Genomic DNA, 27832 nt, shown 5'->3' on the forward strand with positions numbered 1-27832 from the left:
ATGCTGTTCATCTCCTCCCGGGAAGGATGCGTTCCATTTCCCAGCCAGGTCCCCTCCACCCCCTTCCTGGTTCTGAGTGTCCCCCCATCCCCCAGCTTCTGCAGGCTTCACTACTGGCTCTGCTTCGGCTGGGTGCACCCCAGACCTGGAGGAATCCTGAGGAGCTCCCGGACAACAGCCCCCAGATGCAGGGGCAAGAGAACCAGCGCCCCCACCTCCCGTGGACTCGCCGCCCTCCAGAGGCCCAGCGGCCCGCGCCAGCCCCCTCCCCTTCCCTGCCTGGGTCCCCTTCCCTGATGGACTCTTCCTGGAAGCACTGCCTTAATCGCAGCTGCTTGCACGTGAAGCCCCCTCTGAGGTCTGCAGCTGGGGAACTCCCACCCAGACACGGCCCCTCCCCTGCCCACCGCCGCCCTCTCCAGTTCCTCCTCCCGGCCACCCGGAATCAAGGGCACACTCAGATGAAGCAGGGCGCTCAGGACCAGTGCGCTGGGACCGCCCTGAGGGATGGGGTGGAGGTGGGGGGGTTCAGGATAGGGGACGCGTGTGCACCTGTGGCTGATCCACGTCGCTGGATGGCCAAACCCCCACAGTATTGTAAAGGAATCAGCCTCCAATTAAAATAAATAAATAAATTTAAAAAGAAAAAAGCTCACTCAGACTTCAATTCTTCCTTTCCCTCCAGGCTGTCCCTTTCTCCCTAAATATAAAACCCAGTGTTTCTCCCTACGGGACACATAGCCTCACCTTCTTAGCATGACCGACGTTAACCACCCATCACCTCCTACCATAATGGGCGCCCTGTTTTTTCAGCTCCCACTTTCTTCCCCTTGCAGGCTTCCTCTCCAGACTTTTGAAACCTCGGCACTTCGAGCGGCTGTGCCTCTAAAACAAAACAAAGGCGCTGCAGTGGACCCCCACTGGCTGCAGCCTGAAGCTCCAACTGGTTGGCCCGGCCTCCAGAGGCCCCCTGCCCCAGGCCCTGCATTTCCCTGCAGACCTCGGCTCCAGTCACCCCACGTCATCGCCACCCGGGATCTGCTTCTCCAGGCGCCCCCAGACCCTGGAAGGCCCTTCCCAGCACCGGGGCCCCTGCTCCAATCTGCCCATCTGTCCAGACCCAGAGCACACGGGAGCCACGGGGCCTCCTTTGCTAAAGCCCTTCCGTTCACAAATTCCAGGGCAGAGGTGAGAAATCAAGATGGAGCTGGGCACCCACACAATTGGCATGAAGACTTTCATTCTCCTAGCGGAGAAGATTCTTGAGAGCTGGGAGCTCTTGTACATTCACCTTAGGAAAATCTAACCAAAAGGGCAGAAACGTTTACCACTTAAAACATGCCAGTTACTCTAGCCGACAGGCTGGTGTGCTCCAGAGTGGACGTGAGCGGGGTTGGGGTGGGGAGAGGAGGCTCCCCCATCTCAGTTCCCACAAACGCCCCTCTGGGCGTGAGCACCTCACCACCCCGGGTGTGACCCAGCACTCACCATAAACCCAAACCAACTGACTTCCTCCCCACGGGGCTCACTGTTGGAAACACCAATCCGATCTAGTCCTGGAGGAAAGCTTGCCTCGTCGGGCAGAGAGATGCCACAGGATTACATTTCAAGGGCAATTAAAGAGATTTTCAAGGGCAGCTTTGATTATATGCATTTTTCACCCTCCACCAGAGCTTCAGAATCCCAGCCCCGCATTAGCTGCGGCTCTTCTGCGTGCCCCGCTCCGTGGCCCGAAGCCAGAAGGTGCCTGATGAAAGCTGACAGAGGGCGCACGTGTCCCGCTTCCCTGCACCATATAAGGCATTATTCCAGGGGACCCGCGCCCAAATGGCTTCAACCCATTAGCGATGAAAAAAACACACGGATGACACCCTGAACTAGTTTCGCGTGTGCACGACAGTTCAACGGCTGAAGAACGGGGCAGCACGAGGCAGTTCTGTACTTAATGTCCACAGACATCAAACAACCTAGAATTAAACCCACACGCACAAAACTTCAGGGTGACATTTTAATAACTGACTGCCCTTAGCCATCAAGTTTTAAGAGCTCTGGCACCTTGTTCGGAGGAAAACCAACCAGGAAAAAATGAAGGACAACTTAAACTGTACTTCGAAATCAAACTGGATGCAACGATGTTGTCTGTTACAAAGCATCCACTGCTCCCAAGAAAGGGCTAAGAGAGGGCAGTGCAGACACTCTTAATCATCACGTGTCTCACATACAGCTACTTCTCCTCAAGGTAGTTTTCAAAGTCACTGACTGACTCCGTTCAGCACAGGATCAGGAGCAACTGAGTCAGATGTGTGGTCTGACCTGTCATCTTCAGATGAAATGGCAGCTATCAGAATCTTCAGAAGAAAAGATCATACAGTTTTTCATGGATTGAAGTTGTATTTGTCAAAGTGGCAGAGGGCTTGGAGGAACTTTACCGCACTATGCTTTGGGAATAACTAATAAGACAGTTCACAGGGTTCGAAAAGACGTGTGCTCCTTGGAAGGAAAGCTATGACCGCACATTAAAAAGCAGAGACATTACTTTGCCAACAAAGCTCCATCTAGTCAAGGCTATGGTTTTTTCAGTGGTCATGTATGGATGTGAGAGTTGGACTACGAAGAAAGCTGAGCGCTGAAGAATTGATGCTTTTAAACTGTAGTGTTGGAGAAGACTCTTTAGAGTCCCCTGGTCTGCAAGGAAATCCAACCCGTCCATCCTAAAGGAGATCAGTCCTGAATATTCATTGGAAGGACTGATGTTGCAGCTGAAACTCCAATACTTTGGCCACTTGGTATGAATAACCGACTCATTGGAATAGACTCTGATGCGGGGAAAGATGGAAGGCAAGAGGAGAAAGGGATGACAGGGGATGAGATGGTTGGATGGCATCACCGACTCAATGGACATGAGTTTGGGTAAACTCGGGAGTTGGTGATGGACAGGGAGGCCTGGCGTGCTGCAGTCTATGGGGTCCCAAAGAGTTGGACATGACTGAGCGACTGAGCTGAACTGAATAATACCGTTAGGCTGTCAGTGATGCTCTCTAATTGCTCAAACCTCACTAGAAAATATTTCATTATAAGACTTAAATAAACTCTTCCCTCTTTGTACATATTACTATCCAAAAGAAATGTTTCCTCCTGAAACCTTTCTGTGGTTTTCTTTCTAGCAGGAGGTGACTTCTCCTTTTTCCAAACTCCCACACATGAGGGGCATCTTATTTTTTCAGTTAAACTGCAGGTACCTGGAAGGCTTCCCTGGTGGCTCAGACAGTAAAGAATCCGCCTGTGATGCGGGAGACCTGGGCTTGAGCCCTAGGTTGGGTAGATCCCCTGGAGAAGCAAAAGGATGCCCACTCTAGTATTCTTGCCTAGAGAATCCCCATGGACAGAGGAGCCTGGTGGGCTACAGACCATGGGATTGCAGAGTCGGACACAACTGAGTGACTTTCACTTCAATACATTAAGGTTGATATTCCAAGCAATCATCTCATGATGATTCTTGCCAATGAGCTTGATTTAAACAGAAGGTAATCTAGAAAGTTTACGCACACTCTTTCAATGACGTCCACTTGGAAAATATTAATCAGGCATTCATCTGCTCTTTGAGAGCTAATCATTTCATTGACCTGCATGTATAGCCGATAGGACTTTGGCAGACTTGGCGAAAAAAATACCAGTAACTGCCCATATTAAAAATTAATCACTGAAGATCTCCTTTGCTTCATTTTTACTCCTTAAACTCCTGGCTGGTTTGGAAAATGTGCAGCTGGGTTTTGTTTATTTGTTTTTCATAGCATGGGGTGTTCTTCCTCATGATGCAAAAGTATGGAGTCGCTGCATTTGCTAGGGCAGAACACGTCCAGCCTTTAAAATTGGATAACGACCGCTTCCCACCAATACGAAGCGGAAGCAGGGGAAATTCTCTTGGTCATGTTTTCCAGGAGAATGGCAAATTATCATGGCTATTACCGAACCTGGCAAATTACCAAGTTTCTGCACTTCCTTTAAAGCGGAGGAGCGCTTGCAAAGATCTGGTACCGGAATATCCAAGCAATTCTCTCTGTGTATCTGCTTATTAAAGAGCTGAAGTGTTCACTAAAGTCACTCAGGCAGGTGGTCCGGACACTCCGGACTGGAGTGAACTCACAGCCAAGGAGCACATCATCTTTCCTTTCTTCAAAATCCTCCGTACTTAAATAGCTTGACCCATTTTCTCTTCTGAAAAGCCAGCTCATTAGCTCAGGGCCTGCCCTCAGGAGGAGGAGAGAACCCCCAGTGAACGCCCCACTTTACTACTGCCTGGTAACGAACTGCTCACAAAGAGGGATCATTTATTTCTGATTCCCACAGAGCAGCTTTCTTGCCCCCCCTCATCCAGTCACACTAAAATGTAGAGTTGGCTCCAGTCTCACAAATTATTTAGTACAAACCTCACATCGTACCTGCTAAAAAACGGGGGCTCAGAAAAATCTACTGATGTGTCCTGCACTCAACACCTCCTGCGAGGAGCCGAGTGCAGTGCAGAACCGGTCCTCCGACCAAGAACCCAGGGCTCCTTCTCCCCTTTCCTGGTATTCAACACTCTCCCAGGGAGTCAGGAGTTGTTGACGAGTGCCAGGCATGGAGCCAGACAAGGAGGAGTCAGGTCCTCGTGCCCTGGCTACTCTAAGTGTTGTCCATGGACCAAGAGCACCCTCACCACCAGGGAGCGTGTTAGAGATGGGTCCCAGGCCCCACCCTGCCAGGGGCCAGCGTGAGGAATCCCGCCCATGACAAGGTCATGCGGAAGAAAGCCTGACAAAACGCAAGGATGTGATCAGGCTTCAGGGGTTGCCCCTGGAATTTCCTGAGCATCCACCCCCAAGACCAGAGTTGGCCTGCTTTTCCACTCTTCTGATATTCTCTGGAAGAAGTCAAATCAGGGCTTTAGTCTTCTGCATTTGAAAGGGATGTTTCAGTTAAACCCCTCTGACAGCTCTCTAGCTTGCCTAACAGGTTCCCCCGGACCTCTTACAGCTTGTGAATTGCTTACAACCCCCCAACCTCGAGAGGTACAAAGCTTAAAAGCATCTTAAAGATACAGAGCCTTTTCTAGAGAGCTAAAAATCATCTTGGTAGAAGGTTTTCACTGTTGACTCAATGACTGCTGCCAGGCCTCCATATTCTTTATCTTTTAGGCACCTGGGAGGATGTTAATCAATGTAAACGGGATATGGAAAAAGATATATAGCAGTTTTGATGTTAGCAACACTAGACTTTTGAGTTAATTACTCTTCTTTTGTTGTAAATCACTGTACTCCTTTCACTTGTTATAAACTGGCGTATCTTTGCTATGTAAGAATGTAACTTTATTTAGTGCTTTCTGAGAATGGCACCAGACTTTGGGAAGATCAACACAAATAAGTCTTCTGGTTGACAAACCCTTATCAGAAAAAAGGCTGTAAAATGTTAATTGGCCCTTTTGGCCAGAAGATGATGTAAATTACCTAAGAGTTGTGTATACAACTAGGTATGCAGAGAGAAAAGCCTGGTTTTGATAAGAGTTTGGGCTGCTAACACTGCATAACTTTGTATTACCCATTGATCTCCATGCATTATCAAAAGTATAAAAGGCCTTCTGAACAATAAAGGATGGACCAGTTTCTCGGACTAGTCTCTCGGCCTAGTTTCTTGGGAATCTGGCTCCCCCCGTGTCTCTCTCTCCTTTTTCTCCCTCTCCCTCCCTCTCCTCTTTACTCTAATTTCAGGCTGAATTCCCATCTGGAGTGGGGCAGCTCACCACGTCTACTCACTTGTCCTGGCTTCTAAGACCCGCGCGAAAGGGAGTCTAAGGCAGGGCACCCTTCGATATTCAAGTGGGCGCCGGTGGCCCAACGTAGATGGTGCAAATCTCTTGTCCTGAGACTTTATTGGTCTTCCCCGTAAGCCAAGTTATTCAGCCTCCTTTCTCCACTTAATTTTCCTACTGCACTATTTCTTCATAATCTAATCTTATATTAATAAATAAATAAGTTTCCTCTTGCCTACACCGTCCACGCTTCGAATCACCCTGGATCCACCGGGGCTGGACCCCGGCACCACCCCAGACCCTGTGACTCACACTCTGCATCTGAACAGTATCTGCGGGAGATGCGTCAAAGTTTGAGAAGCGCTGCTGCATAGCAGGGAAGGAAAAAAAAAAAGCAGCCACCTTCACATTAGAATCAAGTCCATTTCTGACCTGCTGACTTCATGGCCAGCCCTATGCTAGCAGCGCCTGCGGCAGAATTACACGGAGGGGCAGTCCTGTGTCCTGACTGGATGGACTTGTCCCCTCCACACATTAAGACCAACGGCACGGCCTAAGGATCAGAAACCCCAGAGCCCAGTGAGTGCCTGAGGCAACCAGGAAGGCACAAGGAAGTTGCTCTTATTTTGTCTCTCTTCTGGAATTCTGATACAGAGAAAAGGGAAAGCATTGAAATTACCACCTCATCTAAAAATCAAAGATGCCCCCTTTCGCTTTCTTCATGAAGGGGTCAGCCACAGGAATCCGGGGTGCAGGGACGCAGCAGGCGCCTCTCGTCAGGGCTGAGAGCCTGGGCGGACGCTGGCTGCCGTCTCTGCCTCCTTGATAACCTACCCCACGCCCGTGCCTCAGCTTCTGCGTATGTAACAGGTCTCTATCGCGCTGGTGCCTGAGAACAGTGCCCGCTTCATAGGCTGACTGTGCGGATGCTCTGCGCTTACGAAGCTTGGCACACAGTGAGCGCTCAGTGACAGTGACCTGCTGTTACGATGCACGGCCTGTGTGTCAGAGGCCTTAAAACCACTAGGGCTCCCAGAACAAGCTCATCTTGTGACTGACCAGAGATAGACCCACCGCCGTTCAACACGAAGAAAGCAACGCGCAAACAGAGCAGACGCTGAGAAACGTTTGGCTCTGCAGAAACCACGGTAATTCTGGGCAGGAGCAGAGGCGGATGCCCCCTTCACTTCAAATTTTAACACACACGGACACGGGGCTCCATCAGCTGTGAAAAGCTGAAGAACTCTGCTGGCCAGGAAAGAGGGCTGGGGCTCTGTCACACAGCCTCTGGTCCCCCAGCTGGCCCTCCTGAGATCACCAGCCAAACGTCTGTTCATCAGGCAAAGCAAGAGAGAAAGACGGACAGCTGTCCCACTTTCTGTATAAAATACCACAGAAAATGCTCTATAAAACACAGCACAAGTTGTTGTTACTCCCTGATAACTGGCCAAAAGACAGATCCGATTTCCTTTGCCAAGCATTCAATTTTTACTTTCATGAAAGCAGCAGAAATATAATGTGCTTTGTAGCCCATCTTCATTGTTTTGACTTATTCATTTTAAATTGAAGTATAGTTGATTTACAGTCCTGTGTTAGTTTCAAGCGTGCAGCAAAGTTTTACATATACATGTACATATAAATTCTTTGTATATTCTTTTTCCAGTTTCCTCCTTTATAAGTTATTATAAAATCTGGAGCAGAGTTCCCTGTGCTATACAGTAGGTCCTTGCTGGTTGTCTATTTTATATGTGGACGTGAAAGAGCTAGTCGCTCAGTCGTGTCTGACTCTTTGTGACCCCACGGACTGTAGCCCACCAGGCTCCTCTATCCATGGAATTCTCCAGGCGAGAAGTCTGGAGGGGGCTGCCATGCCCAACCGAGGGATCAAACCCACGCTCCTGCATTGCAGGCAGATTCTTTACTGTTAGAGTGACGCTGGAAGCCACATTTTATATACAGAAGTATGTATATGTTAATCCCAAACTTATCCCTCCATGCCCCTTCATTATTTTTTTAAAAGCATTTAAAATTCATATAGCTCCTTTTGAAAAACCAATCTCCACCTCTCCTTTTCCTAATTAGACCCAATAAAAATATAAGAGTAAGCATCACTGGACAAGCCATATTGAAAAACATCGTCCAAGCCTTGAAAATTCAAATCAAGACCAAATCAATCACAGCATTTAATTCGAGTGAATTTTGTGTTTCCTCCCAAGGGACTGATAGAATGTACTGACAGAATGTTCAAGTATTTTTAGAGTTTGGAGGAAGACATAAAATTTGCATACAGCCTTTAACCAAAATTAGTGTGTTCTTCAGCCATGCTTTTCAGATTAACAGCATTATACTTTTACTAGCTATTTCCTTTTGGGAGCGCACGTCCTCAAGGAGACACTTTTCTAGCTGAGTGTAAATCCGGTATGAATTCCCCACTGCAGGACACGATGAAACTCTTCAGCTGACTGATGTTCGGTCTCAACCCATCAGAGGGCAGAGGCACTGGAAACAGATGTAAACTCCCAACACACATGTGTGGTGCTCAGCCGCTCAGTCGTGTCTGACTCTTTGCGACCCCGTGGACTGTAGCCCGCCAGGCTCCTCTGTCCATGGGATTCTCCAGGCAAGAGTACTGGAGTGGGTTGCCATTTCCTCCCCCAGGGGATCCTCCTAACCCAGGCATTGAACCTGGGTCTCCTGCACTGCAGGCAGAGTCTTTACTGTCTGAGCTCCCAGGGCAGCCGTCCAAACACGCACGCCCCCTGGGGCATGGTCCCTTCCCCCCCACCCCCTCCTCCTCCATCCAACACATATCCAAGCACCTGGTGACTGCGTGAGCACCCGCCCTCAGGGGCCTTACCTGTCGGTCTTCTTGATCAAGATGGCCCTGAAGATGTGCTCGAGGGGCGTCTTCTCCCGCTCAGAGGTCGGCTGCACAAAGGGGTGCAGGGCCGCCAGCGAAAAGCCCTGCTGGTACAGCTCCAGCAGCTGGGTGGGCAGGTCGCGGAGGGAGGCCAGCCTCACGGCCGAGGCCCGCGGGAGCTCAGCTGGGGGAGAGAGAAGGGGAGGCGCATCAGAGACCCACCGACCCGGCCACCACGCCCTGCCCACGTCCCGCGCCACTCGGCCCAGCAGAAAACCTCCAGGTCACCTCCCACTCAAGAGCCTGTCCCCTTCTCAACTACCATCTTCAGGGAAACCTACAAACAGCTGGTTAATTTCCAACTCATCCAAAGGCTCTGAGGACGAGATGGTATCAATCGAGAGCCTTACTACTTGGAGGAAAAGCTGTGACCAACCTAGACAGTATAATAAAAAGCAGAGACATTTATTTGCCAATAAAGGTCCATCTAGTCAAAGCTAGATGTCAAGAATACACAGAACTGTACAAAAAAGATCTTCATGACCCAGATAATCACGATGGTGTGATCACTCACCTAGAGCCAGTCATCTTGGAATGTGAAGTCAAGTGGGCCTTAGAAAGCATAACTACGAACAAAGCTAGTGGAGGTGATGGAATTCCAGTGGAGCTGTTTCAAATCCTGAAAGATGATGCTGTGAAAGTGCTGCACTTAATATACCAGCAAGTTTGGAAAACTCAGCAGTGGCCACAGGACTGGAAAAGGTCAGTTTTCATTCCAATCCCAAAGAAAGGCAATGCAAAAGAATGCTCAAACTATTGCACAATTGCGCTCATCTCACATGCTAGTAAAGTAATGCTCAAAATTCTCCAAGCCAGGCTTCAGCAATATGTGAACCATGAACTCCCTGATGTTCAAGCTGGTTTTAGAAAAGGCAGAGGAACCAGAGATCAAATTGCCAACATCCACTGGATCATGGAAAAAGCAAGAGAGTTCCAGAAAAACATCTATTTCTGCTTTATTGACTATCCCAAAGCCTTTGACCGTGTGGATCACAATAAACTGTGGAAAATTCCGAAAGAGATGGGAATACCAGACCACCTGACCTGCCTCTTGAGAAACCTATATGCAGGTCAGGAAGCAACGGTTAGAACTGGACATGGAACAACAGACTGGTTCCAAATAGGAAAAGGAGTACGTCAAGGCTGTATATTGTCACCCTGCTTATTTAACTTCTATGCAGAGTACATCATGAGAAATGCTGGACTGGAAGAAACACAAGCTGGAATCAAGACTGCCAGGAGAAATATCAATAACCTCAGATATGCAGATGACACCACCCTTATGGCAGAAAGTGGAACTAAAAAGCCTCTTGATGAAAGTGCAAGTGGAGAGAGAAAAAGTTGGCTTAAAGCTCAACATTCAGGAAATGAAGATCATGGCATCTGGTCCCATCACTTCATGGGAAATAGATGGGGAAACAGTAGAAACAGTGTCAGACTTTATATTTTGGGCTCCAAAATCACTGCAGATGGTGATTGCAGCCATGAAATTAAAAGACGCTTACTCCTTGGAAGAAAAGTTATGACCAACCTAGATAGCATATTCAAAAGCAGAGACATTACTTTGCCAACTAAGGTCCGTCCAGTCAAGGCCATGGTTTTTCCTGTGGTCATGTATGGATGTGAGAGTTGGACTGTGGAGAAGGCTGAGCACCGAAGAATTGATGCGTTTGAACTCTGGTGTTAGAGAAGACTCTTGAGAGTCCCTTGGACTGCAAGGAGATCCAATCAGTCCATCCTAATGGAAATCAGTCCTGGGATTTCTTTGGAAGGAATGATGCTAAAGCTGAAACTCCAGTACTGTGGCCACCTGATGCGAAGAGCTGACTCACTGGGAAAGATTGAGGGTGGGAGGAGAAGGGGATGACCGAGGATGAGATGGCTGGATGGCATCACTGACTCGGACGTGAGTCTGAGTGAACTCCAGGAGTTGGTGATGGATAGGGTGCTGCGATTCATGGGTTTGCAAAGAGTCGGACATGACTGAGCAACTGTACTGAACTGAACTGGATGTAGGGCCAAACTTCCCAGAGATAACACTGGAAAAGTCACTTCCACCCCCTCAAAAGATAAGAAAGAAGGAGGATCAGAAGACAATGACAGCTGCACACAAATATAAAACTGCTGTGCAGCAAAAAGCTGCAGCCAAACCAAGTCCAAAGACGAACTGGGCCCACCCTGATAAGCCACTGAAGACAAAGGGGTTATTTCCCTAGTCTGCAAAACAAACAATGAAAAGAAAGAAAAGAAAAATGGGCAGAAGATATGCACAGGTAATTGTCTAAAAAGCATAAAAAGGAAATCACTATTTGAAAGGACACTCAAATTAACTCAAGATTAGAGTTCTGCATATCAAAATAAATAAATGTTTTTCACCTACTGAATGATTTTAAAATCTTTTTGAGAAGGGCAGACAACATTCAAAAGTTACCAGATTCAAGTGAAAAGTGTACATTCCTGCCCAATCCCCCATGTCTTAGTTGTTTTCCCTATAGGCAATCAATACTATCCATTTTTTGGGTACACATGTAACGATTGCTATGGAAAATGGCACCCCTCTCCAGTACTCTTGCCTGGAGAATCCCATGAATGGAGGAGCCTGGTGGACTACAGTCCACGGGGTCGCAAAGAGTCGAGACGACTCAGCGACTTCACTTTCACTCACTTAAACAACTGCTAAATTTGTGCACAGGTAAATAAGTTTACATTTCTCATTTTTTTACACAAATGGTAGCATCATGTTTATAACCCAACTTCACATCCATTTTCATCAACTGTGCTCAGCCGCTCAGTCGTGTCCGACTCTCTGTGACCCTGTGGGCTGCAGCCCGCCAGGCTCCTCTGTCCTGGGACTCTCCAGGCAAGAACACTGGAGTGGGCTGCCGTGCCCTCCTCCAGGGGCTCTTCCCGACCCAGGGATCAGACCCGTGTCTCCCGCGTCTCCTGCTTCGGCCGGTGGGTCCCTGACCACTAGTGCCACCTGGGAGGCCCATTTCTTTTCCCACATGCTGGGCTAATGTCACAGAGAAAAAATGATTGCCAGGAGGTGGTAATTTATAATTCTCTTGTTGTGTAATTTGTACGTTTTTCGTATTAAACATTTCACGTTTAAATGCTATTTATGTTGTCTTTTCTGTTAAGTCATAATTTTTGCCTAGTTGTCAACTGGGTTATTGATCTGTTGGTTTGTAATTCTTAACATATTAGGAAATCCAGTTCTTATTTGTGATAATGCAAATACCTCTCAAGTCGTTTGTCTTTTGACTTTGTGTAACATGAGTTTTGCCGTGAAGAATTTTTTTTTTAAATGAAGCTGAATTTGTCAATCTTGTCTTCAGTAGCTTCTAAGTCTAGATCACAGAACAAACCTGTATTATAAACAATTCTCTGATGAATTCCTATAACACTATTTCACTTTTTACAAGTGAATCTTTGTTCCAATTGGAATTTATGAAATATGAATTCAACATTTCCCATCCACCCCCAGTTTATCCATTTTTCCTCACTGATTTGAGATGTGGTCTTTATCATATATTATATTCCTAAGTATATTTAAGTCTATAGCTGTGATCCATTAATCTACTCTAACGATTTTTATATTATATTTTATAGAAATATTATACAAGTTTTTAAAATTTTATATTATGTTTTAAAATCTGGTCATGTTATTTTCTCAATTTTCCTGTCTTCCTGTTTATTTTCTGAATCTTTCTGTGTATTTGTTTCTCCAAGTGGTCTTTAAAATAAGCTCATCAAATTACCCCTCAAAAACAATCTTGTTGCTATTTTTATTAGATCGTGTTCAAGTGATAGCTGAGAGAGAATGGATTTTCTTTTTATTCATTTTTAATTGAAATACAGTTCATTTACAACATTTTGTTCATTTCAGGTGTACAGAAAAGTGATTCAGTTATACACATCTCAGTATAGCTATTCTTTTTCAAACTGTTTCATTCTAGGTTATTGCAAGATGCTGCATATAGCCCCGTGTGCTGCACAGCAGGGCCCTGTTGGTAGCAGTTTGATGTATTAATCTCAGATTCCTAACTTATCACTCTCCCCTCAGACTATCTGATTTTCTTTTTAATCCATAGGAATTGGAAATTGAAGCCAAACAATATTTTACAGAGAGTAAACAACGTCAGCACCCCAAGAATGGATATTTTCATCATGCCCCAAGTTTCCATCCAAGAACATGGCATGGCTTTCATTTATTCAGGACTTTCTGGGGTCCCTCAGATGCATATTACATTTTTTTTCACACAGATACTGCACACTCATGAAGTCTCTTCCTAGTTATTTTCTATTTTATTGCTATTTGAATAGATTTTTTTTTCTCCTTTGACTTCTATGATACTCATCGTGGGCAAGCATGTTGGGTAACAGTCTCGCTCGTCGTGGCTCAGGGGAGAACCTTTGTGGAGGGTCGTGCAGTGTTTGCCTTCAATCTTAAAAGAGCATTCACCCTTCATCCAACAACCTCACCACTGGGTATTATGCCTACGCTGGACACATAAATGTATCTCAAGATACATGGGCAAAGATGTTCACCACGGGATTACTGCCAAAGCAAGCGTCAGAGGCTCCTCACTGCAGGGCGAGCTCAACACGAGGACACCCCAGTGATGAATTCTAAGAACTGTTAAGAGGATTACACGCTAGTGAAAATGTGTCCGAGATTCACGACTAAGTTAAGAGACAAGCGGTCTAGTGGTATTTATCACAGGATACTAACATTTAAAGAAAATGGAAGAAGAGACAGAGATGAATAAAGATCTCTTTTTCTGGAAGAAATCACAAAAACACCAATATTGGAGAGACTGGAGAAGGGAGGGGAGGATGGAAAGGTAGATTTTACTTTATTTTGCACTTTTAACACTATTACCATCAACAGCAATCGTTTGGGTAGAGGGCTTAGGAGACATTTTAATTTTCTTCTTTATAAATAAAAATATTATTTAAAAATTTTATGTGTTTTAAAAAATAATGTGTTACTTTAAAAACAAGCTAAAGATGAAATCTAAGGGTATTTAAGAATGCACTTAAAGTCAGACACTATAGCTCTCATTCCACACATCACACACGAAATTTATAGGAAAAGAAAACCTACAGCAATGGTTTATTCTAAAGCAAATGCCCAGCATCCTGGAGAAATTGCCATGGTAACACTGACGAAGATAAGGCTGATGGAGAAAGCTGGAAAGCATGCAATGTTTCCCTTTAAGAGTAGTTCTAGATAAGGTGTCAGAGTTATAAAAAAAAAGAAAAAAAAAACTTGAAGGTAAGTCTGGGAAGAGCGTACTCCCAGGCACAGAAACGCAGCGGGCCAGGCGTGCCGCTGCCCCGGACCCTGGCTTTGGAGCAGGGTTCCTCTACGCCTGCCCTTCTGAGCAGCAGCAGAGGTTGCACCCAGACTCACTACAAACGGAGGCTCTCGGGCACCACCCCAGACCTGCTGCTGCTGATGCTGCTAAGTCGCTTCAGCCGTGTCCAACTCTGTGCGACCCCATGGACGGCAGCCCACCAGGCTCCCCCGTCCCTGGGACTCTCCAGGCAAGAACACTGGAGTGGGTTGCCATTTCCTTCTCCAATGCATGAAAGTGAAAAGTGAAAGTGAAGTCGCTCAGTCGTGTCCGACTCTTCGTGACCCCATAGACGGCAGCCCACCAGGCTCCCCCGTCCCTGGGACTCTCCAGGCAGGAACACCGGAGTGGATACCCCAGACCTACTGCATCAGAACTGGAGCCATATACATCTTCCCTGGCGGCTCAGACGGCGAGGAATCCGCCTGCAACGCAGCAGACCTGGGTTCCATCCCTGGGTTGGGAAGATTCCCCGGAGAAGGGGATGGCTACCCACTCCAGTATTCTTGCTTGGAAAATTCATGGACACAGGTGGGCTACACAGGTGGTAGGCTACAGTCCGTGGGGTTGCAGAGTTGGATACTACTGAGTCCCTAACTCTGACTCAGGGGTTGCAAAGAGTTGGGCTCACTGAGTGACTAACACTTTCACTTTTTTTTTTTTTCCATGTATTCACAACCCCTCCAGGAAATTAAAGCCTAAGTCCAATACTTTGCCCACCTGATGCGAAGAGCTGACTCACTTGAAAAGACCCTGATGCTGGGAAAGACTGAAGGCAAAAGGAGAAGGGGGCAGCAGAGGATGAGATGGTTGGATGGCATCACCAACTAAATGGACGTGAATTTGAGCAAGCTCCAGGAGATAGTGCAGGACAGAGGAGCCTGGCGTGCTGCAGTCCATGGGGTTGCAAAGAGTCAGACACAACTCAGTAACTGAACAACAGGAGTAATTTTCTATATAGTCTCCCTTTGGTGTTCCTCCACTGGGCAGGGGACCTTTGGATCTAAGGGCACACACCCACCTGTGACCCGCGCTCCAACCCCACACAGCTGAGACCCTGGTGGTCCCTCCCCTAGCAGCCCCAGGCCCACCATGGGCCCTGCACAGACCCCCTCCCCAATCTATGCTCACCCCAGGCCCAGGGCGGCATAGAAACTAGCAGAGAACAGGTGAGAGACACTACTGCAGGTGCAAAATTCAAAGGGCACCAAAACCCAGCAACCAGGACAAATCAGTGTTGAATGCAGTATGCTAAAAAGTGAAAATGAATGCCCGAAGTCCACTATCAGAAACGTTAATAAAGACAGGACCAGTGTTATCGATTTTCCTTTTGCCTCAAGCACGGACATGTGAATGGTCAGTTTCTGCACATAAAACGGAAATTACTTCCATCACAGAGTCAATGTAAGAATCACGTGGGGTGATGCACGTGTGATTGATGAAGCTCAAAATGGCCAAGCCCAGTGGCGCGGGGAGCGGTGGACGGAGAGCTGGCCCCGGGGCCTGGATGGCTGCAGACGCTGAGGACGGATCAGCCCTGGGGCCCTGAGCCTCCCCAACCTCCCTGCACCCCTTCATCTCCACCCCCCAATCAGGGCACTAAAAATATTAGTCAATCAACCCCGTTACAGCTAAACGCTTCCTGAATAAAACATAACACCTTTTAAATTTTTATCTCCAAATCTAAAGATAACATCTCCTGTCAAAACTCAGGGACTTTATGGCTTTAATTTTTGGTATGCATGCTGTCAAAGTTAGTTGATCTTCATGGTTAAAAAACAAACAAAAGTGAATCTCAACCATCTTATGGCAATTTAAAAAAAGAGGCCCCTATCGTAAATATGATTAAAGGCCTTAACTCCATGTTTCTTCTTGAACCTTAACCTTAAAAAAAAAAAAAAAAAAGCCCTGTTCTTGTAAAGTGACCAATTCCCCAATATTATTACTGGGAAAACAAACGAAAGAATGACTTATGTGTTTGGATGAACATACCAAACGTGGCCTCTTGGTCTATTTTCCCCACCCCTCCCATCAGAATAGCCTCTCCACTATTTTTGTTTTGTAATATTTGCCTGATTTCGCTTACAAATTACATAACCTCGGGCAAGTCATATATTTCCCACCCTGTCTCTTGGGTCCCTCCTTTGGAAAGCAAAGACCCCTGACAGGCCATTCTGAAAGGAGCGTCCAACTTTCAAATGCAACGATATTAATATTTGGATCTGGAGACTAAGCTATAAGTTTCTAACGAGAAAGTGACATTGGAGAATAGACTATTTCCAGTGTGAACTGAAAGGGTCCTCCCGACCAGAGCCAAAAGGAGAAGGAACAGTCACACGCGGGCGGCGGGCGGCGAGAAGGAAAGGCGGGCAAAGAACCCGTCGCTGGCGTGGCCGGGCGAGACTCCCCGCTGAAGGGCTTCCCCCGTAGCTGCGGGTTAAGGGTCCGCGGGCCCACGCAGGGGACACGGGTTCCATCCCTGCTCCGGGAAGATCCCCCACGCCTTGGAGCGACTAGGCCCACATGCGCCAACTATCGAGCCTGCGCCCTCCGGCCAGGGAGCTGCAACTACTGAAACCCAAGCACCCCAGAGCCGGCACCCCGCAACCTGACAAGTCACCGCGAGGAGCCGCGCGTCACAACTCCAGAGAAGCCCTGCTCGCCACCCCTGGAGGAGGCCCACGCACAGCCACGGAGACTCAGCACAGCCCGAGATACACGGACGCACTTATTCAGAAGCCGCACCACTGGAGGAGAGAGCCCCGATGGGACCATCTTAGCCAGTGTGACTCTCCAGGCTAGGGCCCGGCACCCACTCGAAGGTCACACTTTCCTCTCCACTTTCTCAACTGTCCTGTTTCACAGAGCTCACCAACAGCGCTCGGTCTGCAAGCCGGGGTCCCATGCTCGGGGAGCCGACGCCATCCCACGTGGGGACTTGCCCCGCCGCCATGCAAAGCCCCAGTTCTCCAGCCTGAGCAGAGGGGGTCTCATCCCGTGACCTGTACTGGGCCTGGGACAGACTGCAAGGCCAGGATCTGAGGCCCCAGGGTCCGATGGATAGGGTAAGCAAAACAGAGAGCCAGGGACAGACCAGGAGGTGGAAGCCCCACCTCATCAGGAGAGCGGCACCCTCTCCTCCCAGTCAAATGATTACCAAGGGGCTCGGGGGCCCAGTGGTGCCAGAGCTTCTAATTCTGGCCCCCAAGAACTCACAGTTCTTGACCCTCGTAGAAACTCCTAATCCTCAGCTCTGGCAAGCCAGTCCCATTTCATTTTCAACCCCACGTGGCTTCCCACGGCTCCTGCAATGCAGGAGACCCAGGTTCAATCCCTGCATTGGGAAGATATCCTGGAGAAGGAGATGGCTACCCACCCCAGTATTCCTGCCTGGAGAATTCCATGGATAGAGGAGCCTGGCGAGCTACAGGCCATGGGGTCACACAGTCAAGACACGACCGAGCGATCAACACACATGGCCCAAAGCCAAGACCTGGTAGGTTGCAGTCTGGCTGAGGCATTCGATGAACGTGGGAGGACAGACACCCCCCGCCTCCTTCTCACCCCAGACGGTGACACTGCCGAGGGGGGACCGCCAGTCAGGCGCTGCTTCCACCGTTAATCGTGACTCATCCACGTCTGCAAGGTGACACCCTCAGGTACTGGGAGTGAGCCTCTGCTCGCCTCTGTCTCTATGAAATCTGACTCCTGCAGGTGCCGAGTACAAGTGAAATCACATCATGGTGGTCCTTTGGGGATTGACCTTCCTTGTTTAGCATAATTTCTTCAAAGTTACGCTGCAGCATGTATCAGGACTGCTTTCTTTTTTAAGGCTGTGTAATAGGCCACTGTGTGTGTGCGTCACACTTCTGAAGACCAGAGTTAGCTGATTTACAATGCTGCGTCAGTGTCAGCTGTACAGTAAGGCAATGCAGATACATGCATATATATATATAGAGAGAGAGATTCTTTTTCATATTCTTTTCTCTTATATTCAAGTACTCTTGCCTGGAAAATCCCATGGACGGAAGGGCCTGGTAGGCTACAGTCCATGGGGTCGCAAAGAATCGGCCACGACTGAGCGACTTCACTTTTCTCTTATAGGTTATTACAAAGCATTGAGTATACTTCCCTGTGCTATAGATATAGTAGGTCCTTGCTGGTAAGCTATTTTATATGTTCAGTTCAGTTCAGTCGCTCAGTCGTGTCCGACTCTTTGCGACCCCATGAATCGCGCAGCACGCCAGGCCTCCCTGTTCATCACCATCTCCCGGAGTTCACTCAGACTCATGTCCATCGAGTCCATGATGCCATCCAGCCATCTCATCCTCGGTCGTCCCTTTTTCCTACTGCCCCCAATCCCTCCCAGCATCAGAGTCTGTAGTAGTGTGTATATGTTAATCCCCAGTTCCTCCCTTTTCTATACTGATGTAGATAAGAACAAAGAGGTTAGGACCACATAACTGCATTTCAAACCCCTTGGAAATCTTTGCTTTGTCCTCATTCAATTACCAATAACAGGCTTTTTTTTTTAAAAAATCAAGACACAGAAAGCACTGCTGGAAAGGTATTTCGGGTAACATGAGAGTCCAAAGGTCTTTTGAAATAAGTGTTTGGCTCTTCAGTGTTTAGAAACTAATTCCGTAAGAATAAATAAACCATTATTCCAGGAGGTTTTTTTTTTTTTTTTAAAGAAAGGAATGAAACAGGGGGAAAAGCATAATCCACAAAACCACATATTTCTTGACACTCCTGGGATAAAGTAGATTGTTTTTGCTATGACTATGTTTGTTTAACAAAAACATTCTGCAGCCCTGTTGACTCCCTAGAAATGAGGCCTTTCAGACATCTGCAGAAGAGCCAAAGCGATGTTGCTGCTGCTTCAGATTTCCTTATGGGGAAGGAAAGATCCCCTGGAGAACGGCCACCCACTCCAGTGTTCTGGCTTGGAGAATCCCATGGACAGAGGAGCCTGGCGGGCTACAGTCCACGGGGTCGCAAAGAGTCAGACACGAGTGAAGCACCCTAGTGCACACACACACCAGCTTCCAACACAAGAAAGAAAGCGCTTGCACAATGACCGGTGACCTCACAGGTCACTCACGTCCCTGCAGCAGGCCAGCCACGCCCAGCCGCAACGGCCCCCACGTCTGTGCCCAGCAATCGTTTGTGCTTTAGCCCGATTACTCAAACTCTGATTCTGCTTTTCTAATTATATCCACTAATGGCTCTGTCAATACGAGGAGCCCAAAATCAGAGACAGACACCATCTCCCAGGGGTCAGCGCCTGCTCAGGTGAAGCTGATAACAAGACTGTTCAACCAAATCCTCTTTTTCCCTCTAAGTCCCTTGAAGGCCACCATTTCTATGACCTCAATCTGCCTGGCTTTGCAGTAGATCCAATTCAGCAAAACACAAAAGTCAATCATTGCTCGATGTGGGGTTTTTCACTGTATAAAGTGAAGAAAGGAATTTGAGCTTTAAAATAAGGTTTGCAGCCCATGTCTTTGGTATCATTTCTAAATCTGGGGCATAAACCTTCATCTTAGGGTCTTCAAATTCAAATTCTTGTTAACTTTTTATCAACAAATTCATGTTTCTGAAACAAAACAGAAAGAAACACACACATCCAGACTCAGGAGACCACATCATTACAACACCATGTATTCTTGTATATTCTGTTAATCGGACTGAAATTCACTTACCATAAAGTCACTCGTTTAAAGTGAATGAGTCAGGGGCATTTAAATACATTTACAATGTTCTTTGGAAGGAATGATGCTAAAGCTGAAACTCCAGTACTTTGGCCACCTCATGCAAAGAGTTGACTCATTGGAAAAGACTCTGATGCTGGGAGGGATTGAGGGCAGGAGGAGAAGGGGACGACAGAGGATGAGATGGCTGGATGGCATCACGGACTTGATGGACGTGAGTCTGAGTGAACTCGGGGAGTTGGTGATGGACAGGGAGGCCTGGCGTGCTGCAGTTCATGGGGTTGCAAAGAGTCGGACACGACTGAGCAACTGAACTGAGCTGAACTGACTGACAATGTTATATGATCATCACCTGTTCCTAGTTCTGAAATGAGGCAACTGCAAATCCATTAGGCACGTATTCACGGTTCCTCTCTCCCCTGCCCCCAGGCAATCAGCAACCCACTCTCAAAAAACACAACTGTTAACACCTTAACTATATATAGAGGAGCTTATCCCACGTTGAAGGTCAGAAACGGCGGCGTTAAGGAGACACCCCTCGTCCAAGGTAAGGAGCAGCGGCTGTGCTTTGCTGGAGCAGCCATGAAGAGATACCCCACGTCCAAGGTAAGAGAAACCCAAGTAAGATGGTAAGTGTTGCAAGAGGGCATCAGAGGGCAGACACACTGAAACCATATTCACAGAAAACTAGTCAATCTAATCACACTAGGACCACAGCCTTGTCTAACTCAATGAAACCAAGCCAAGCCTGGGGGGTAACCCAAGATGGGCGGGTCATGGTGGAGAGGCCTGACAGAACGTGGTCCACTGGAGAAGGGAATGGCAAGCCACTTCAGTATTCTTGCCTTGAGAACCCCATGAACAATATGAAAAGGCAAAATGATAGGATACCAAAAGAGGAACTCTCCAGGTCATTAGGTGCCCAATATGCTACTGGAGATCAGTGGAGAAATAACTCCAGAAAGAATGAAGGGATGGAGCCAAAGCAAAAACAATACCCAGGGGTGGATGTGACTGGTGATAGAAGCAAGATCCAATCCTGTAAAGAGCAATATTGCATAGGAACCTGGAATGTCAGGTCCATGAATCCAGGCAAATTAGAAGTGGTCAAACAAGAGATGGCGAGGGTGAACATCGACATTCTAGGAATCAGCAAACTAAAATGCACTGGAATGGGTGAATTTAACTCAGATGGCCATTACATCTATTACTGCGGGCAGGAATCCCTCAGAAGAAATGGAGTAGCCATCATGGTCAACAAAAGAGTCCAAAATGCAGTACTTGGATGCAATCTCAAAAACGACAGAATGATCTCTGTTCGTCTCCAAGGCAAACCATTCAATATCACAGTTATCCAAGTCTATGCCCCAACCAGTAATGCTGAAGAAACTAAAGTTGAACGGTTTTATGAAAACCTACAAGATCTTTTAGAACTAACACCCAAAAAAGATGTCCTTTTCATTACTGGGGACTGGAATGCAAAAGTAAGAAGTCAAGAAACACCTGGAGTAACAGGCAAATTTGGCATTGGAATGCGGAATGAAGCAGGGCAAAGACTAATAGAGTTTCACCAAGAAAATGCACTGGTCATAGCAAACACCCTCTTCCACAACACAAGAGAAGACTCTACACATGGACATCACCAGATGGTCAACACTGAAATCAGATTGATTATATTCTTTGCAGCCAAAGATGGAGAAGCTCTATACAGTCAACAAAAACAAGACCAGAAGCTGACTATGTCTCAGATCATGAATTCCTTATTACCAAATTCAGACTCAAATTGAAGAAAGTAGGGAAAACCGCTAGACCATTCAGGTATGACCTAAATCAAATCCCTTATGATTATACAGTGGAAGTGAGAAATAGATTTAAGGGCCTAGATCTGATAGATAGAGTGCCTGATGAACTATGGAATGAGGTTCGTGACATTGTACAGGAGACAGGGATCAAGACCATCCCCATGGAAAAGAAATGCAAAAAAGCAAAACGGCTGTCTGGGGAGGCCTTACAAATAGCTGTGAAAAGAAAAGAGGCGAAAAGCAAAGGAGAAAAGCAAAGATATAAGCATTTGAATGCAGAGTTCCAGAGAATAGCAAGAAGAGATAAGAAAGCCTTCTTCAGAGATCAATGCAAAGAAATAGAGGAAAAGAACAGAATGGGAAAGACTAGAGATCTCTTCAAGAAAATTAGAGATACCAAGGGAACATTTCATGCAAAGATGGGCTCGATAAAGGACAGAAATGGTCTGGACCTAACAGAAGCAGAAGATATTAAAAAGAGGTGGCCAGAATACACAGAAGAACTGTACAAAAAAGATCTTCACGACCCAGATAATCATGATGACGTGATCACTAATCTAGAGCCAGACATCTTGGAATGTGAAGTCAAGTGGGCCTTGGAAAGCATCACTATGAACAAAGCTAGTGGAGGTGATGGTATTCCAGTGGAGCTGTTTCAAATCCTGAAAGATGATGCTGTGAAAGTGCTGCACTTAATATACCAGCAAGTTTGGAAAACTCAGCAGTGGCCACAGGACTGGAAAAGGTCAGTTTTCATTCCAATCCCAAAGAAAGGCAATGCAAAAGAATGCTCAAACTACTGCACAATTGCACTCATCTCACATGCTAGTAAAGTAATGCTCAAAATTCTCCAAGCCAGACTTTAGCAATACGTGAACCGTGAACTCCCTGATGTTCAAGCTGGTTTTAGAAAAGGCAGAAGAACCAGAGATCAAATCGCCAACATCCCCTGGATCATGGAAAAAGCAAGAGAGTTCCAGAAAAACATCTATTTCTGCTTTATTGACTATGCCAAAGCCTTTGACTCTGTGGATCACAATAAACTGTGGAAAATTCTGAAAGAGATGGAAATACCAGACCACCTGACCTGCCTCTTGAGAAATCTGTATGCAGGTCAGGAAGCAACAGTTAGAACTGGACATGGAACAACAGACTGGTTCCAAATAGGAAAAGGAGTCCGTCAAGGCTGTATATTGTCACCCTGCTTATTTAACTTATATGCAGAGTACATCATGAGAAACGCTGGACTGGAAGAAACACAAGCTGGAATCAAGATTGCCGGGAGAAATCTCAATCACCTCAGATATGCAGATGACACCACCCTTACGACAGAAAGTGAAGAGGAACTAAAAAGCCCCTTGATGAAAATGAAAGAGGAGAGTGTTAAAGCTCAACATTCAGAAAACGAAGATCATGGCATCTGGTCCCATCACTTCATGGAAAATAGATGGGGAAACAGTAGAAACAGTGTCAGACTTTATTTTTTTGGGCTCCAAAATCACTGCAGATGGTGACTGCAGCCATGAAATTAAAAGACACTTACTCCTTGGAAAGAAAGTTATGACCAACCTAGATAGCATATTCAAAAGCAGAAACATTACTTTGCCGACTAAGGTCTGTCTAGTCAAGGCTATGGTTTTTCCTGTGGTCATGTATGGATGTGAGAGTTGGACTGTGGAGAAGGCTGAGCACCGAAGAATTGATGCTTTTGAAGTGTGGTGTTGGAGAAGACTCCTGAGAGTCCCTTGGACTGCAAGGAGATCCAACCAGTCCATTCTGAAGGAGATCAACCCTGGGATTTCTTTGGAAGGAATGATGCTAAAGCTGAAGCTCCAGTACTTTGGACACCTCATGTGAAGAGTTGACTCATTGGAAAAGACTCTGATGCTGGGAGGGATTGGGGGCAGGAGGAGAAGGGGATGACAGAGGATGAGATGGCTGGATGGCATCACAGACTCGATGGAGGTGAGTCTGAGTGAACTCCGGGAGATGGTGATGGATAGGGAGGCCTGGCGTGCTGCAATTCATGGGGTCGCAAAGAGTCGGACACAACTGAGCGACTGAACTGAACTGAACTAACTATATATCACAGATAAACTCAAGAGGGAAATCTCAGTACGACTAAAAGCACATCTTCATACTTCCACGAATCTCGGATTCTACAGGCCAGCCAGCAATAACTGACGAAACAACACATGTTCATCAGGTGAGTTCTGAGATGGGGGTCAGAAGCCCAAAGTGCTTATGACTCCCCAGTGCAGGAGACACGCATTCGACCCCTGGTCCAGGAGGATCCCACAGACCACGGAGCAGCCTGGATGGGAGGGGAGTTTGCGGGATAATGGATACATGTATATGTATGGCTGAGTCCCTTTGCTCTCCACCTAAACATTGTTAATTGCCTATACTCCAATATAAAATAAGTAATTAAAAACAAAACAATACCAGGTACTGTGCAGCTTAGATTTCACAGTGAGGGTACTCAAACATTAAAAGCAACCAGCTAGAAACTGAACCCAGAGTATTAATAAGATATTTCACACACTTAAATATACTTTTTATAGAGAAGACACAAAGGATTACCAAGTCTTCAAACTTTTAACCAAACTCATTCACACCGGACCCAAAAACAGCTTAGTATCAGTCAGAAGGGAACCTAATTATCAGCATTTTATGCCCTTTTTCCTAATTGAGCGTGATAGCTCTCTAGCTGACACTCCTGGAAGTTCTCTCTTGATTCTGAGACTACAATAAACTGATTGCATCAAAGACCAGCCTCTAATGAATATGTACAAACAATATGGAAATGAAAGTATTCAGAATGTAAATGAGACCCTATATGGATTTCTATGATAAAAGTCTCAAGGCCTGGTATAGTAATAATCAGCACATAACATCTTCAAGGCTGAAAACGTGGCCGGTCTGAGTTGAATGTGCCACGCGTGGAAAATGTACATGAGATTCCAATGACTTAGCATTAAAATAAGCATGCAAGACACCTAGGCTAAGAAACTGACACGCTGAAATGACAACATTTGGAATATACGAGGACTAAAGAAAATTTATTAAAGCGAATCTCACCCGTTTCTACCTGTTTTAACTGTGGCTACTGGAAATGTAAACTTACACATGGCGCTCCCGTATAAGCTAGATGGCACTGCTCTTATAATTTTATCACCACTTTTAATTATACAAATTATTCATTTAATCTTTTTCTGTCCTTCCCAATAAATAAGTTCTGCCAGGCAAGAGTCCAGGCTGGGTTTGTTCGCCAGCAGGCTGGCCAACCCCGAGTGCCTAGAGAAGGCTCATTAACAATCATCACTAAATGAAGAATTCCTCCAATGACTGATACGGCCACCAACCACGTCATGACCACACCAGAACTTTTTCTGCCAAAGGAAGGCCAGTGCAAACTGCCACCTGCAGCCACTCTGGGGGGTAAACTCGGAGGTGCTGCACACCCTAGGCTCCAAGTAAATTAGCCAGGATGACACCAAGACGACATGAGTTTGAGCAAACTCCGGGAGGTAGTGAAGGACAGGGAGACCTGGCGTGCTGCGGCTCATGGGATCCCAAGGAGTCAGACACGGCTGATGGACTGAACAAGCACAAACACGAGGAAAGAACCCATGATGAGTCCTCGGAAACCATCACCCAGGGTAAGACCCAGAGGGAGTTTATTTTTTTCTTAATCATGGTAAAGGATACATAAAAATTCACCACTGTAACCATATTTCAGTGTACAGTTCAACAGTTCCAAGTACACGAACACTGCTGCGTAACCATCACCACCAGGCCTCTCCAAGAAACCATCTCCTAACCAACAGTGCCAGCTGCCGCTGCCCCTCAACCCTGCCCCTCAGCCACCCAAGCAGAGAGGACCGCGCCTCCATCCTCCAGCCCTGCGTCCTCTGCCCCCTCCGGCAGGAGCAGCAAGAGCAAGAGCAAGAGCAGCAAGGAGGGAAAAGCAGCTGCTCTGACTCACAGGAATTCCCAAACGTGAAAATCGGCCACTGGAAAAGAATCGAAGGTTGAGGCGACCCGAGAAGCAAAGGAAGAAAGCAAGGATTTCACTTTGCAGACGCGGCCGGAAGACGGCCCCAAGACGAAGCATCTTAACCGCAAGCAGCATAAAATGGGGGGAAAAGAAATTTACCAAAAGCTTGGTGCCCTGAGGGCGTAAGTGCACTTCAGTTTGGCATTTACATGGGACAGAAGAGCATATTACTATTTCCTTTTATCCTGAGTCATTACCATAATGGGCCTTAGGAGAGTTGGCTTTTTTTCCTTACATTTCAGAATATAATAACATAAAATAATTCACTATGGAAACTGTCAAAAAGCATAAAAATTCACATGCACACAGACTAGTTTTACAAGTTTATGGCAATTAGGGACCCCGCTGGCGGCCCAGTGGTTAAGGCTTCACACTTCCAGTAGAGGGGACGTGCGCCTGATCCCTGGTCGGGGAACTAAGATCCCACATGCCACAGGACAAAAAATTTAAAAAAAATCAATACATTAAAGGTGAACTTTCCTACAAATGGTGCCAGAACAACAGACTCTTCGTACAAAAATGTCCAAAATTCAGTCACTACACAGATAAATTTGTAGACTCATTCCTGGAATAGTCGGATTCATAGAGACAGGAAGTAAATGATGGCTTCCAGGGTTTGGGGAAGGGAAGAATGGGGAACTGGTGTTTAACAGCTATAGGATTTCAGTTGAGGAAGATAAGATCTGGAGATGGACGGTGGTGACGGTTGCCCAACAATTCGAATGTACTTAATGCCACTGTACTGTACACTGAAAAACAGGTCAGAGGGTTAACTTTCATATTATGTGTATGCGTTACCAGAACTTCCCTGGCGGCTCAGACGGTAAAGCGTCTGCCTGCAATGCGGGAGACCTGGGTTCGATCCAGAGGTCGGGAAGATCCCCTGGAGAAGGAAATGGCAACCCACTCCAGTATTCTTGCCCGGAGAATCCCACGGTCCGAGGAGCCTGGCGGGCGACAGTCCATGGCGTTGCAGAGAGTCAGACACAAACGAGCAACTTCACTTTCACTTTACCAAAATTTGAAAAAAAAATAGGATGTCAGTACTTCAATCATGAAAAAAAAAGAAGAGTTTACGATAGAATAAATCTCATTATCTCCAGGCTTAGTATCACGTCTACCCTCAAAGGAAGCCCACTCGTGGTTTCAAAGGCACGGTTCCCAGACACACCAGCGATGCATACCAGTGGGTCCCCTCTCCCTGCTGCGGTGGAGACACGTATTCAGCAGCACAGTCAATGGGCCATTTGCAAGACTTACCAAAAGCTCCATATATTGTGAATGCATTTTAATAAATAAAATTATGTGTATGACATCACAAAAGATTCAACAGCACTCAAATGAGGATAAGACCAGACAGCTCTCAAGCTCTAAAAAAGGCTTCACACCTGCGTTTTCCGCTTTGCATGAACAATTACCGCGTTCATGTGAAAACTCCCAAATTGGTGCATGGAAACAGAAAATCGTACACAGGGGCTCCGCTCACCAATTTGCATGCAGAATTGTCCTCAGCAATCTCTGGTTTATTTTTTGCCACGTAAGATATGGGCTGGGGGCGGTCAATGGTGCCTCAGGAGACTGATTTTAGGAGGCATTTTGGTTCCCACTATTATAAAAGGGGGTCCCTGATGATGTCTGGGTCTACACACGCATATAAAATCCTTCCCAGCTGTCTTCTCACACATTTCATTGGAAAAGCGGGAAAGCCTGAGAATGAGATTAAGTAGAATAATGGGTAACGGATATAGAACCAGTAATAGAACAAAGAAGAAACACGGCAAAAAAAAATCGTGTTTTCACCCAGAAAGATGCCATCTATCAATGACAGTCTGCACAAGAAGAGAAAGATGGATATTAACCAGGCAGGAAAAGGGCTTCTCTGATTCAGCCAACGATATTTACTGGAATGGACCACCAGGAAGCCTGGCCTTTGAGACTGCCGGTGAGGCCCTGACTGGCATCTACGTGCTCAGAAGAGACCTGAAAGTTTTCTCTAACGTTCCTTCCCTTCCTCGCCGCTTCCCTTTTTCACTTGACATGCAGCTAGTGTGAACTGAGATACGCTGGAAGTGTGAGAAATACACACGATTTCAAGGACTTTGTGGAAAAAAGAAAAAAAATGTAAAATATCTCAGAGTGTTTTACTGATCGCATGTTGGACTGATAATATTACAACTGATTCACCTAC

The 27832-nt window shown here is 46.6% G+C and overlaps 1 protein-coding gene across 1 annotated transcript in view; it reads right to left on the reverse strand.

Annotated features, from left to right (window-relative positions):
• RFTN1 (raftlin, lipid raft linker 1) overlaps positions 1-27832 on the reverse strand; it is a 231686-nt gene that overhangs the window by 135834 nt on the left and 68020 nt on the right. Inside the window, exon 3 of the mRNA XM_068972288.1 lies at positions 8643-8829. Coding sequence (XP_068828389.1) covers positions 8643-8829 — 187 coding nt within the window. The remainder of the gene's footprint in view (positions 1-8642; positions 8830-27832) is intronic.

This window comes from Capricornis sumatraensis, chromosome 1 (assembly GCF_032405125.1).
Source record: "Capricornis sumatraensis isolate serow.1 chromosome 1, serow.2, whole genome shotgun sequence".
In the NCBI taxonomy this organism is placed as follows: Eukaryota; Metazoa; Chordata; class Mammalia; order Artiodactyla; family Bovidae; genus Capricornis; species Capricornis sumatraensis.